General features: G+C 35.4%; 1 protein-coding gene across 4 annotated transcripts in view; it reads left to right on the forward strand.

Moving 5' to 3' along the window:
• The first annotated feature begins 11 nt into the window (after nucleotides 1-11).
• LOC118742452 (tafazzin homolog) overlaps nucleotides 12-15,561 on the forward strand; it is a 53,864-nt gene continuing 38,314 nt past the window's right edge. Inside the window, exons 1-2 of one of the 4 annotated variants that reach the window (XM_036474532.1) lie at nucleotides 12-288; nucleotides 5,546-5,708. In XM_036474532.1, the coding sequence (XP_036330425.1) occupies nucleotides 5,594-5,708 (115 nt within the window). In that variant the 5' untranslated portion in view covers nucleotides 12-288; nucleotides 5,546-5,593. Of the gene's footprint in view, nucleotides 289-5,393; nucleotides 5,709-15,561 lie in introns of those variants that run through there. The other 3 variants (XM_036474533.1, XM_036474534.1, XM_036474531.1) reach the window with 3 other exon arrangements.

A 15,561-nucleotide genomic window follows, 5' to 3' on the forward strand; every position in this document is an offset into this window, starting at 1 on the left:
TGTAGCACAAAAAATTCCTGAAACCCCAAGTTATTTTAACATATTTTTAATAATACTTCTTATTCATAAACAACGAGAAAATTTCGTTCGAAAATATTAAAAATTCTGTGCTATAATTAGTAATGAAAAGAGTAGCGCACTTTCGACGACAACGACAACGATCGGGTGAAGACATCCACAACGGCAGCTGAGGCAGGGACGGCCGCAGCAGGAAAGCTACCGAAATTAATTCCTTAAATTTATACGCTTAGTTATGAGAATGGCGCATGATTTTGCTACTTAAAAGCGGTAAGTTACATTAAAATGTTATAAAATTTATTGAAGTGACAACGAAATAGAAGCGAAAAAATATAAAATTTTCGTCGACAGAAAAAAAACGTACATACATACATATGTATGTTTAAAATGCAGAGTTATGTATGTTGTCAAGTTCGCTTAGCACTCGAGAGCGCGAATGGACATTATAAATATGTATATTCATATACACCTAAGTATGTATGAACATTAGGGCTGTGCGATTAATTGATTATTCAAAATTTTAATTAATCATAAAGTAGATAACTCAATTTAAATTATGATTACTCAAAAGTTCAATTACTCGAGTAACCAAGATTTTGATTAACCAAAAACAAAAACATATGAGTAATTTGATTTATGATTAATCAACATTATGACTAAAATGAGTAATCAACATTTCAAAGTACTGTTTACATATAAAGCTGTTGAAGTTCCTTGATACTTTGAAAACAACGTTTCTGTTTGCAAAAATAATTTTTTCATTTACAGAATGTGAAAAAGAAAAAAAAAACATTTTCCAAAGCAAACTCATTTAACGAGCAAAATTAATTTTTTTGAGCAATCATATATCAAGTAACTCGATTAATCATCGTTTCGAGTAATCAAAATCTTAATTAATCGAGTAATTGATTAACCGGAAAACTGATTAACCACCTTGGTCGAGTAATCGAATAATTGCACAGCCCTAATGTACATAGATATTGGTGTTGTATAAGTAACATGCGTATGCTGAACTCCCTCTGTGGTATCAGGAAAGTGTGACGTTTCAATGTTTGCTGCCTGCAAGCTCTCGTTATCAGTTGTCATTGTTCTCACGCATGCTGGTTGAGATAAAATAAAACGGCTCGGGATGTTTAAAGACCTTTTTAAACTGTGTAAATAAAAAGGAAAATACGCTCACATCAATATTTCATTAATGAATATTTGATTTTGTGGCTGCCACCTATTAGGTACTTAATTAGTAGTGCAATACTTCTTGTTAAATTTACTACAAAACTGTGTTTTAGTGTTTTCAAGAAATATGGCACTGTAACCGCGTAAGCGATTTTGGCCGAGATTAGCAAAGCACGCCAGTCGTTTCTCTTCTGTGCCAACTGACGCCAATTGGAAATGCCTAGTAAAGCAAAGTCCTTCTCCACTTGGTCTTTCCATCGCAATGGGGGCCTCCCTCTTCCTCTGCTACCACCAGCGTTCCGAGTTGAATACTTTCAGAGCTGGAGCGTCGGTGTCCATTCGAACGTCATGGCCAAGCCAGCGGAGCCGCTGTATTTTAATTCGCTGCACTATGTCTATGTCATTGTAAAAATCATACAGCTCATGATTTCATCGTCTGCGGTACTCGCCGTCGCCAACGCGTAAAGGTCCGTAAATCCTCTCTCGAATACTCCAAGAGTTGCCACATCGGATGTTGTTCATGCTTCTGCGCCATATCCAGCACGGACATGATGAGTGACTTATAGAGCGTGGTTTTCGTACGTCGAGAGAGGACTTTACTCCTGGATTGCCTATTCAGTCCAAAGTGCCACTTGTAGGCAAGAGTGATTCTCCACTTTCGCGAAATTATAACTGTCAACAGTGACGTAGGTGCCAAGACGCTAATGCCCTGACTGTTTGTTTGATGAGAGGTGATAATTCGTCTTGTGCTCGTCGACCACCAGACCCATTCGCTTTGCTTCCTTATCTAACTTAGAAAAGGCAGAACAGACTTCGCGGTTTTTGATACCGATGATGTCGATGTCATCGGCGCACTAAGGGGTATTTGAGGCAAAAAACCGGTCAAAAGTGGTTTTTCTAAAATTCATAAAATGACACAAACAATGCATGTTTAAATAAGTACGATAACCGGTTCACCGCCCCCAAACCCGCGAGTTTTACTGCGTCTGGCCACATAATCAGTCGGAACCTAGCCTTTGTGTGTAACGCGTGTCTTTGTTGTCGGCGCTTTTGATTATTTTACATGTTTCTCTGTGTTAATATCTCTTCGTATGGTGAATTACCAGAAAATTTCGTACTGAATATGGATGTTGAAGGTAATTTCTCGTCAAAGTTCCGCATTTAGACTTATGTTGAAAATTTCCTTCTTAAAAACGTGGTATTTTTAACAAAAGTTTAAAACAATAGTGTTTTTGTTTATGTGTCGGGCTTTGTTACCTTACATTTAAAATGTGATAATAAAGTTTGAACCTTTGCCTATCTGAATGAAAAATAAAACCTCCCCGCGACCCACCCCAACCTTTTTAAATTTTTTTTAGTCAAAGACAAATTTTTTCAAAAAATATTTTTTTTGCTTAAATTTTTTCTTTTATAATACATTGAAAACAACGCTAAAAATCTGAAGGAAACTGTAGACAGTGAAATATCAGTGAAAATCAGTCACAATATTTTGCTGACAATGGCAGACGGAAAGGTCTGCAACTCCGCAACGGAAACTGCATCAACTATGCGATGTTATATATGCGGCCAGACATCAAAGGATTTGAACAAACTAGAGAAAGGTGCTGTTAAAAAAGAAGCCCTAAAGTTTGGGCTCTCAGTACACAGGAAGAGAAAAGGATTGTTAAAGAAACAAAATAGAAATTACGGAAATCTTTCAGAGAAGAAATAAGTCTACTTGTTGATGTTCCTAAAGCTGGCTTTGGAAACAGCAATGATGGGAATACGTCCAGGCGGGCATCAACTTGGAATCAATCAATAAGTTTGAAGTGATTCTTGAGGTAATCTCAAGTGGCCATGAGGTTGATCACCAAAAATTTTATGATTATGCCCAAGACACTGCCAAACTGTATGTGGAATTGTACGGATGGCATCTAATGTCGCCTACAGTCCACAAAATTCTGATGCACGGATCGCAAGTGATGGCAGAAGCAATTCTGCCAATTGGACAATTGTCCGAGGAAGCCGCTGAGGCGAGAAATAAGCATATTCGCAAATATCGGGTAGACTTTGCAAGAAAATTTCCGAGGACTAAGTGCAACAGAGACATTTTAAATAGATTACTTTTAACATCCGATCCTCTCTCAGCTCGAGTCGGCCAAAGAATAAAAAGAAAATCTTGCCATTTTCCCCCGAGGCAAACACCATTTTGATTGCTGCAACGAACTTAAATAGGTCGGACGACAATACTGTTGAAGATATTGATGATGATGAAGAGTATTCGGATGTTAACAGCGAATTGGATGGCAACAGCGAATCGGATGGCACTGACTCCGAATAAAATCAAATTTTCTAAAAATTTTACTTTAAAATTTTTTTCCCTTTTTTAATGTATTTTTATTGATAAATGCAAAATATTGATTATATATTGTTTTTATTGTATTTTGAGATAATATAGGCCCCTAAATAATTTTGACCGGGTTTTTTGGCTCAAATACCCCTTAGTGCGGCGTACGCCAGCAATTGCACGCTCTTGTAAAAAAATGTTCCTGAGCGGTTCAGTTCTGCAGCTCTTATTATCTTATCCATCAGATGAAAGAAATCACATGAAAGGAAGTCACCCTGTCTGAAACCCCGTTTGGTAGAAAACAGCTATAGCTTTCAGCGCGTTCTGGACAACTGTCACTGTACGCCATTGTTGTTCTTGCAAGAGTCGCCCTGGTCTTAAAACCTTCCGTAAGTCGCCTAACTCTTTCGTAAAATTTTCGGGCGTTTTTCCTGTCGTTTCAAGCTCTTCGCACTCACGCACTTCGGCCTCTCTCTTATTGCGGCAAATACGTCTCTTATTGGTGAAAAAGTTTAAATTTATCAATAAAAAAATTTTTGTCATTGATACAGAATTAAATAAATGAATTGTATGCTTTCAGAATGCTTTTTTGTAATTGAAATTTATTTGGTAGGTTGTAAACAATTTTGGTCGAATTTGGGAAACAAATTGGTAGGGGAAAAAATTGTTAGTAGCAACGCTGGTCCACATACAACCTTGGCGTTGCGTTTGCGCTGGCGTCGCTTTGACAGCAGCGCGAGTAACGCCCATGCTTGCTACAATGAACGCTTAGCAGAGAATACTTTGGTTACTAAATTAACATACTAGCGGCAGATAAATCAAAATTTTAAATCAATAATTTCATTAAAAACTATATTTCTTGCCCGCATTTGGTTTAAAAAGGAAAATTAAATCACATAATTTTGATTATTTGGACAGCTGACTGACGAACGACGCACGCGAAAAGTTGAGAGTTGGCCATCTTTCTGCGTTGTGTTGGCGTTGGCTTTGCCCAACTTTGGTCATGTGGAGAGTTTCTTATAAATGCATGTATTCATAGTCAGCTGTCGAAGCGACGCCAACGCCAACGCAACGCCAAAGTTGCGTGTAAACGGGCCTATACGTAAACGAACTGCGGCGCTGGCGTTGCTCGCGAGCAAAAATTGCCCACCTACAAATGTTGTAGAGGTTAACTAAAGGTACACGCGCGCCATACAGCAACACCGATTCTTTTGAAAACTTAGCTGAAGAGGAAAATTCTGTGTTCGTTTCTTAAAATATTGCACTCCAATAAGGCCAAACGGCTCATCCTCTGCCCTTTGATGCTTTGTCAGGGGAGATGGTTGCTCTGAAAAGTAGAAGGTTGCTTAAAATGACAATATTATGAATGGCGTGAGCCCGATAAGGATAAGTAGACAAAACATGCACTTTTTTCATAACAAAATTTGTGTTTAAAGGGAAGATAAATTTTAAAACCTATTTGAGAAAACGGCCCTAAGTATGAGTAGGCGCGTGATGCGTGTAGTATTTAAAATACGGTACAATTAAATAACTGTGTACTTTAGCATCTAGAATAATAAAAAAATATATTCAACGAATTTTCTGCTATAAAAGTCCTTGTGAAATTGTCAGAAAAAATTCTATATTTTTAAAAAATATTACGCGCATTTATTTTGTCAAGCAATTTTAAGCATTCGCCCGCGTTACGTTGACGTTGTGCAAGACGTAATTTTTTGCATTTTTCGTTTGTGCAACAAATTAAGAGCAACAACTTATGTATATACATTAATAGATAATTTTTCCGGTACTGATTGATTTTAAGTTATGGTGGAATTATTATTTTTATTATTACGTCATAATTTTAAGTGATTTTTGAAAAAAAACTATAAATGCAAATAAAACCCGCGAAAGCAATTGTTTAATTCATCATTTGTTAATTTTACTGTGTTTTTCTATTATTTCTTCAATCATCCCAAACTCATCACCAACAAAAAAAAAAAATAAAAAATAAACAATATCGCGCCCATCATCGCTTTCGCGCTGCGCCAGTTTCACGTTCAGCCTCAGCAAGAGCCCCGACCACAGCAGCAACTCGCCATGGGATATAACATCGATTGGATATTCTCTCGTTTGCGGTGTCCTTCAGGCTTATGGTATATTTTTAGTCAAATTGCCATTACAGCGGTGGGATTGTTTGCCAAGTTCGTGCTGGGTAAGTGGCTATAAAAGTAATGAATGAAAAATAATAGGAGTTATGTGATTTTCAATTACCATAAAAGTTGTTTTAAAGCACTTATTTAGTTAACCTGTATACCTCAAACATTAGAAGCATTTATTTTTAGAGGATTTTCCAAGGCGAATTTATACAAGGTGGTGTTGGTGGCGAATTAAATTTTCGCCGCGGTACTACTGAATGTCAAAATGATGTGTTTGTTGTAAACAAGGCGAATTCATTTTACAACAAACACATCATTTTGACATTAAGACGTACCTCGGCGAAAATCGAAATTCGCCATCAACACCACCTTGTATAAATTCGCCTTGGGATTTCCTTTGGAAGTGAAAAGTGAAAGACTCAAAACCCGAACGTACATTTTATAAAAAAAGGTTTAAGTATACAGTACAGTATTTCCCGGCACTTAAGCACACCGAATAAAATTATTCCCCTTTAAGTAAGAATAAAACAACTACAATTGTGTTTTTATAACCAAAACGTACCGAAACTATTTCGATATACTATTCTCGCCACTTACAAGCACTTCCCGTTTATTAGCGCGAGATATATTTTACATCACAGTATACTTACTTCTGCGCATACATTTAGCTTATAAAGTATTCCCCGCTTAATTGAAATCATTTATTTCTTTCCTCATTTTAAGTACGTACGCACCTAATTGTACTTTGTCTCATTTTTAATGGCACACTTCCTATTCAGTTCAACTGCGAAATAAACAGTTTCGAAATAATCACGCAAATGTGAGCCATGGACAGACGCTATGCAAACATGTATGTGGCAAAATTAATACGATTTACATTAAAAACATGTGTGCCGTATCAATATGCAAATTTAAACATACATACATATATAGGTACCTTTGTACATTAATTTTTTGAGTATAAGTATGTAGTTTGTTCGATGGCCTTCGTGATTTGCTATACTAAATAATGACTGAGTTTCTTAACTATAAGTCGCACCAAGTTCACACTGCAGCGTCCATGAAAAATGACCTAGTATATGGAAGCAAACGAGAACGAAAAAGTAACGTTCAGAAGAAGAGAAGGCAAAAAGTTCAAGCGCCCCGAAATGAATATTCAGTGTGCTTATTTAGCTTTACTATGGTTTTTGTTGGGTTAGGTTATTTTGGTGATGCAACGAAACACTTCAACAATAACAACATAAACAAGAGCTGCACATTAGAGACCAAATTTTTGCCAACAAGATTAGGCACGGCTAAGCAGAAAAAAAGATGCAACGCTATAAATATGTACGACCTTAAAAGCGTCTAGCCTGCACATCAGGGTTAGAACTGTGGCTAGCCTAAAACGTAGTAAATGACGTGAGAAATCGTAGCAGAAAATAAAGTTCCGTAGTCGATTTTTTATATAAGTACCCATCTGCTATGTACATAAAATAAATAAGCGTTATAAAAAATGGAAATGGAAATGGAGGCAGGTGTAGATATTTATGTCTTGTCAATGTATGAATCTGATTCAGCAATCAGCCAAAAGTGGACGCCTCTCTGGACGAGATTCGTTTTCGATGGCAAAAGTGCTGCTTGTCTTGGCCCTGATTGTGTTGTATAAAATGCAGGTAAAATTGAAGGTTCCAGTGCAAATACATAGCATTCATATAATTTGGTATATAGATATAGTAAATGTTTTCGGTTAGTCAGTTTTAAATGCAAGAAAAGGGAACTGTTTTAGAAATAAAATAAATGTGTTTGTTAAATTTTCCAAAATTTATTAAATTTAGTACTTAGAGCCAAAAGAATTTTGTAGAAGGCTCGGTGCCATAGTGATAAACTCTTCATTGCCTTCCAAAAAAAAAAAAAACAAATTGGCGTAAAACGGGCAGGGTACACCAAATCTCATCAAAATATAATATTTTAACATTTTCTCCTATTTTTTAAGTTGGTGGACGATAATATTAACTGATTTTGACGTTGTTTCAGATTTATGCTTCCCTGGTTAAAATCAGCATATACTATGAATTTATTAAAAACGGATAACATATATAATTTTCGCATACAAGAGGTATGGGCGTTTCACTGCGTCGACTTATACCATTCTCCACATTTCTTCATTTTTAAGTATAGAATTTCAGCGAATTTGTTGTACGGTTACTTCTTTTGGCCGCAGAATATATGGGGACGTCCCACTGTGTCACTTCAGAAAAAAAAAATGTCAAAAATCAACGGGTTTTTAAGTGACATCATACATCAATTCCTGGTCCGAGCAATATCTAAAATTAGCAAAAGTTATTTCTAACACCAATCGCCCCTCGGCAGGGAATGGCGAACCTCCGAGTGTATTTTTACCTTGAAAAAGCTTTTCATTAAAACCATTTGCCATCCGGAGACGGCTCAACCAAACACAAACATATTATGTAAACGTCAGTCTATTATTATATGAAAAAAAATTTCCAAACTTGTCAAAAGGTCGTGGCCCTATTTTATCGGGAATCAATGTATATGTTGTTTACTGCCATACCTAAACAAAAGCGTTGGGCGGAGCGGTTTCTGACGCCTAGCGTTACCGCCGATGTGCCATACCTAAACAAAAGCGTCAACGCTACGTCAAATGCGGAAATAACACCAACAATCAGTATAGGTTTGTTTGTGTGTAAGACGAAAATGACAGTTTCGCCATTTTCTGCAGCTAACTTCAATACCTAACGCCCTGTCAAAATCGGATTTCCAAACCGCCCAGCGTTGACGCCGCGTTGTTTCGGTATGCTTCATACAAATTGTATGGGCATGAGAATTTTTTAACAGCCAGACAACGCTAACGCTTTTGTTTAGGTATGGCAGATAGTTAAGTATGCAAAAATGGTTGCATATCATTCTTTTATGTTCTACGAAAAAGCGTCAGGATATCTTTCAATCAGGTCCCTGGTATTTTCTCCATTACACCTTAACTAGAAGACAAGTACTCTTTGGTCGAAGGAACGAACCAAATTAAGATTTGATGATATAGCGTTATCCTCTTCTATTTCAAACAAGTCTAATATATTTTAACAAAAGAGCGGAAAAAAATTATCTTAAAAATTACGATTCAACTCAGTTCGATTGAACTAATCTACGGTAACAAACCCCAAACTGGATTTCGCAAGGCTAGCTCGCTTTTAAAACATATTGATGATGAAAATTTCGCTCTTGCAGCGCATTTAAAAGAATTTCATTCTCATTACTACAGTTATATTTAATATGGGAAACCATTTTTTTCTCCACTAAATAAATAAGAAAAAAGGCATTATTAGCAATTTTAGTATTTAATCAGCTCTCCGTATTAAGAAATTTAAACTATTCGTAACATGTCTTTAACTTCTGTGTCTTCATCCTGTAGCGTAGTAAATTTGTAATTTTCTCGAAAATCAGGTGACGTGACATTAATAAATGCCATTGACATTAATACATATTTGAAAAGTGAATTAATGTCAATGACATTAATACACAAACCAAAAGTGAAATAATGCCAGAAGAATTGTATAAATAATGTCATTGGCTTTAATACACAGTTGAAAAGTGATTTAATGTCAGAAGTGTTAAAAATCATGCAAGCTTTACGTTGACGTGAAATAAGGCGCCGCGGAAATAACGTCCATGGACACTATTTCTTATCGTCCATTGACAACAGTATTACCTTTTCGAAAGTACAGTAAAATCCATGAACATTATTGACATATTATACAGCTTTAAAAGTGCATAACACCTCGTCAGCCAGCGTTCGCTAGTTTAAGTCTAAATAACAAACATTATTTTTATAACATTACAAACTTCAGTGTAAATCTATTCCAAAGCGACTAATGTCAATTGACATTACATATTTCACTTTCGGTCTGTGTATTCATGTCATTGACTTACTACAATCGTAGTAAAGTTCTAACCCTACTGTACATCCACAACAAAGCAGACAACGATCGCAAGCACAATGAGCGATGTTCACATGCATCGATGATGATACGAGTAGTGTGCAATAAAAAGTCAGAGCCCGCCGGCTGCATGTGCAACAGTAATTACTACAACAATAATAAACACATCACAATGTTAAACTTGTGAATAAAAATAACAATATTCTACGTTGGTATATTTATATTTTAAATAATAAAGCAATTGTTGCAATAATTTTCATAAATCTAAATTAATAGTACGAAAGGGTAAGCTATAAATAGCTAAGCACACGACTTTAGAGTAAAAGTATGTATTTCCACTTACGTATATTTGGTATAAAAATAGACATATTTTCTTGACATCTGCGAAAATAGTTTGATAAATTGCAATGCACTAGGCATACACACAACCTACATCCATACAGTGCCGTGCAGTTAGTAGTTACCATTACGCAGAGTTGAGCGTAGTGCACTAAATACTAAGTGTGCTAAGGGCCGATTTCTCAATATCTTGTTAACACTAACCGGAGGTAAAACTACGTTTTAATATGTTTTCAAAACGAATTCTTTATCCAAAATCTGCAGCGTTTTAGAGGTCGGTAAACGGTTTGGAAAATCGCGGTATGCCAAAATTGCATATATGTATGTATTATTAAAGTTCCGTTTTCGCATGTAAATTTTAAAATTTACCTGCCCTTTAAACACATTTTATTCAGAACAAAATTTGTGTTTGAATGACAGATTAATTTTAAAATCTATTTGAGAAAACGGCCCTAAGAGTATCATGATTTACGTAGTCTGGTATTAAAAAGTCCCCAGAAACCAGTTTATTTATTTGCAAAAGGTACCTGAATTAGAGACATTTTCTCGAGGTCCTTTCATATATGTAAATCCTTATATCCATAACAGAACGTTATGTAAAATCAGAGCTCGAAAATAACTATTGACCAATTCAAATGTTCGCATAGTAACACTTACCGAAGTAGAAATCGTCTGCTGAGTGGAAGATCGACCTATCTCGGCAGCCAGTTCGAAAACGCCCTATCTCAAAAAACTTTTCAAGAACGCCCTGTTTCGGAATTTTATTGAATAACACCCTACCTCAGAACTTGGTTGAAGAACGCCCTATCTCAGAATTCGGTTCAAAAACGCCCTATCTCACTTCAAAATGTATTGGAAATGTGAATGAGATAGGGCGTTTTTGAAATGAATTCTGAAATAGGGCGTTCTTCAGCCAAATTATGAAGTAGGGCGTTCTTGAAAACTTTTTTGAGATAGGGCGTTTTCGAACTGGCTGCAGAGATAGGTCGATCTTCCACTCAGCAGTCGAAGATTAACTGAAACGTTTTTAACGATGCTTTATTGATTGCTCTCAGAGGGAAGCCTTTACCGATGCGAAAAAAAATCTTCTCAGTCAAAGAGGAATATATAAATGAGAAATGAAAATAAATCTCTTTCGGTTGTATACGTATGTATGTAAATTTCATATGTAAGTTCAACTTAACTTGTACTTGCATTGCATGATGGCTGGCTATTGTTGGAGCATTCAGAATAGCTCTCTGGCTGCAACTTCTGCAAGGAAGTCAAATAAAATGAAGGTTTTTCCACCTTAAGATCGTAATATAATTAGATTAAGTAAACTGGCGGAAAAAGTATTGGCACACATAATTTTATACAACATATGCAACAATTTTTATTTTAATTTTTTCCGCTAATTTTTATAAAAATATTTTTCATACATAACCCACTATTCGACAACGTAGGAACCGGTTTTCCTATGAGTGTACACCGTACACTGTACAAGGGTGTTGCAAGACTTAGTGCATGCGCCTACTTAGTAAATATGTAGGTTGACTCAGGTGCCTTTGTTCTTTTCGATCAAAGCAAATATTTAGTGGTAATGAATGCAAGTACAATGACTGCAGGTTATGGCATTTCATTCAGATTATTCTTTGTTCTATGAATATGTACTTCAGTAGCGACAAATATTTACTTATCTAACTGATACGATTAACTGTATCGTTCCAGTTCATAAAGCAAACTTTCTTCAAAAGAGTATTAACTTAAAATTTCCCATTTCTTAGAGACGCGAGAAACGGCTGTGGGCTAATTAATTTTGGTTGGGACAAATGAGAAAAGACATAACTTCTTTCTGAGACTCGATTTTTATTTATAACGGTTAAGCCTTTACGTGTGTAATGTCAATGCGGCACGTATGTTTTTAGTTAATAAACTTATGTCAACGTACATATCGCTCAATTACTAAAAGATTGCCACAACTCCACAAACGAGATTTTTCAAGAGACGCGTTTGAAGTCCTCCACTTGTTACCAAAATGTAGAAAAAAGAGATGCATATTTATTGCCTTCTTACGCGAAAACTACGCACGATTTTAGCACAAAATTTGTACACACTATAAATCATGATAATTGTGCTTCATTTGCTAAAAAAAAAATCGTTTTTTTTTGGGTTGTGACAGTCTTTTAGTAAATAAGCAATATGTATTTATGTGTAATATATACACACATACAACGCTATTTAAAAAAAAGCGACATGACATTTTGACCATTTTTGGCGATTTTTCTTGTCTCTATATAATGTTTATTGATTACACAGTTGTTGGAAGGGTAAAGAAGTAGAACCACTAACGTATATTGCCAAAGGATTTTGGTGCGCTGAATCTGCATCTGGCCATAGGGGTGCTCTATCAGATTTTTTTAGGTATCCTATAGGATATGAAAGATTTTCTGTTTCAAACGCCGTTGAGCTTGCTCAAATATCTTTTTTTCGCCAAGTTATAGCATCTTTAAATTTAGGTTAGGATATCTCAAAAACCTGACGGGTTATAACAATTCTACGGCCAGATTCGGATTCAGCGCAACAAAATTATTCGGAATTGCATATTAGTGTTTCTGCTTCCAGAAAAAGATTTAATTTTATTGGCCTGTGTTATTTACAAAAGTCTAGCTTATTATATAACAAACGCCAAATATCAAAATTTTTGTACAAAATTTAGAAAGATTCAGCAAACTTTCACCAAAATTTCAAACTGTCTTATCAGAATTCTTAGGCAAATCCTTGGTATGCAGTTTGATAGCCCACTAAATTCTAGTACAAAAAAGTGCGAGCGTGTAATTTCAAAAAATTGCTCCCATTTTTGATATTTAAACTCAGCAAACACAGTTTCAACCATCTGAAAACTTTATTCTTAATATCAGATATTTTTCTCAAATGATTCTCAAGTTGAAAACAAGGTTTATATTCTGCAATTTTTTATTTACTGTATTTCACATTTTTTTGAACATACTTTGTATGAAAGAAAATATGCGAAAAAATTATTTTTTTAGTTTTTGGGGTACCTGTAAAAAATAGTTAATTCTAAATAATGGTTAAATAAACAATTGGGTATTGTTATTGGAAGTCTCCGATCGAAAAATATTGATTTTCCAGAATTCTATAACATTTCTACGAAAAGTTTTTTTTGTCCATATAAGGAAGTTCTAAATATATATATATATATTTTTTTTTTAACAACAAAATACTGGTATTCTCTTTTCTGTTTAGAAAAATTCTAGGGGGTGAGAGCTTTACATTTTAAACTTTTTTCTGCGCATGTATTTTTGGACCACCATAATGCCCCTACATACCCTGCAAAAAATACGACTAATCCAGGATGACTCCGGGAGCAAGCGTAAGGGAACATGCGACTAATACCACATTTGATCTCTTTATATGGAATGAACTGATCGCTTTTGTTTGAGCATGTCCTATGAAGATATCTACTAATTATTCCCCGTTATACCCGAACGGGTCACTTAAAAAAAATTAAAATTAGCTCCACCTGCGACTTGAACCGGGGTTCTCAGTTTTGTTAATCGAATACTCGCTCTCTCTCTCTCTGTGCCAACGCCGCATATGGAATTTCATTGATTATGTGCGTAATTGATCTCCAATTATACCCGTATAAGACTAGTTGCGACTAATTAATGCCCACTAATTGTACCCAATTGAGAGTAATCTTGAAATACTTTCCTTAGAGATTAGTCGCACAATTTTTTGCAGGGGGGCATATGTAAATAAATCGTAGCTTGTGTCGTCTGGTGCGCTGATAATTTTTATCGCACAAGCAAAATATGTGTTTGGAAATGTTGTTTTTGTTGTGCATATTTAAGGCTTCTCCAATACAATCGTGCGACTGGCGTCATTCGAACCGGCTACTATTAGATGGTCAGTAAACTTGTTGAATTGATTCTCTGAATTTACTTTTGCTGATTTGTTTAAATCGAAACTAAGCTGGATTAGTACATTGTTCACTGCTTTCGAAAATTTCATTATCGTTCCAATTGTGAATAAACAATTAGGGGATTCACAAGACGTGTTAACCGTCGTAAAATCTTAAGGTTAACATCTTTTTTAATTAAAATGGTTTTAGGGGATTTCTAACTAAACCGAAATTCTTTTAAACTGATAAAGAATATATAATTAGCCAACCCCCCAACCATTTTAACCGCTATTTTACATAAACAAGTGTTAAGCTTAAGATTTTACGACGGTTAACACGTCTTGTGAATCCCCTAAATGTTGCAGTGGCCGCTTTATTGCATTTGCATGAATAAATTACACTTGCTCATTAAAAATTTGTGTTAGCTGTCACATCTTACATGTCTATTCTGCGCGGGTAACAAAAATTTTGTAACCGGTAAATAAAGATGCTGGCCATTTTTGAACCCTTTTCGCATTCTTGGACTTTCGTAACCGCTAACTATTGAACCGTTTTATATAAAAAAAATCGTTATTTTCGTATTTGGTGCACTTATCTGTTTTTCCATCGGAGTTACATATCGTCGATGGTTTTGCAAAACCGCCCATCGACCAGTTGCAAAACCGCCTAAATCGCCATTGTGAAAAAAAATGAGATTTGGTAACCCTGAACTCCAATAGCACTAATGAAGCGCTTCTGGCCCCATTGGGAAGCTTGAGTACTTTACTCCAAATATGTGAAGAGATATGCAATATGAAACTTTCAGTCAGTATGGGACGTGCTACGCCTCATTTCCAAAACCGTCCTTTTTCTCTGTGAGTATGAATCTGATTTCACATACAAACATATCTCCATACCAAGTTCCAGTTCTCTTTCACAAATACTTCCAGAGATATGTATGTATTATGAAAGTTCCAATTTGTATGGGAGGGGCGTTTAGTTATCAGAATTACTTTCAATATAATACCAACCATCCTTGTGAAAACCGTAGTAAATGTGCCAAATTTCGTTCTAATTGGGAAACCGGTTAAGGAAGTAACCTATTTTTCAATCCTGGTCATAAACCAAAAAACTTGTGAAATTTCATTTTCAAACAGGTGGCAACTCTTAAAAAAGTTTTACAAGTTTTAGTTTGTTTTACAACCTAGGTCATTAACTATCTGCGTGCAAAATTTCATGCAAATCCGTTCAGTCGTTTACGCGTGATGGTTTCCCAAACATCCAAACACAATTAAAACAGGAAAACTTTGTAAAAATAACGTATTTCTATGTATTTTTCCACCAGTGTATATAATTCTTCGGTACAGTGTTACCAAGTTTTGAGCTTGAAAAAGCACTAAAACCCAAGAAAAGTGTAGTTTTTCCTCGAATAAAGCACCAAATTTTTGTTGGATTATTTAATGGAATCTGTATGCATGAAAAATTGTATTGTAGGGACGCCGCGGCGCGCCGGCTCAAATTAATAAAAATAATTTTTTTTTTGCTCGAAGGTCGAATTTATTCTATTTTCTATAAATTCAAGTATTTTCGTTCAAGCGAATGCTGCTACATATTTTTTGGGAAACTTATCGCACAACTAGATCTAAAAGGCGATCAACTCAAAAAAAAAATTGTGGGCGTTTTTTTCATAAATTTATTCATAGCACTTACATCCAATTAATAGAAATATGTTTTCTTCATGATTATATACGTGAA

The sequence above is a fragment of the Rhagoletis pomonella genome, unplaced genomic scaffold (genome assembly GCF_013731165.1).
Source record: "Rhagoletis pomonella isolate Grant_MI unplaced genomic scaffold, Rhpom_1.0 Rhpom_scaffold_00007, whole genome shotgun sequence".
Classification (NCBI taxonomy): domain Eukaryota; kingdom Metazoa; phylum Arthropoda; class Insecta; order Diptera; family Tephritidae; genus Rhagoletis; species Rhagoletis pomonella.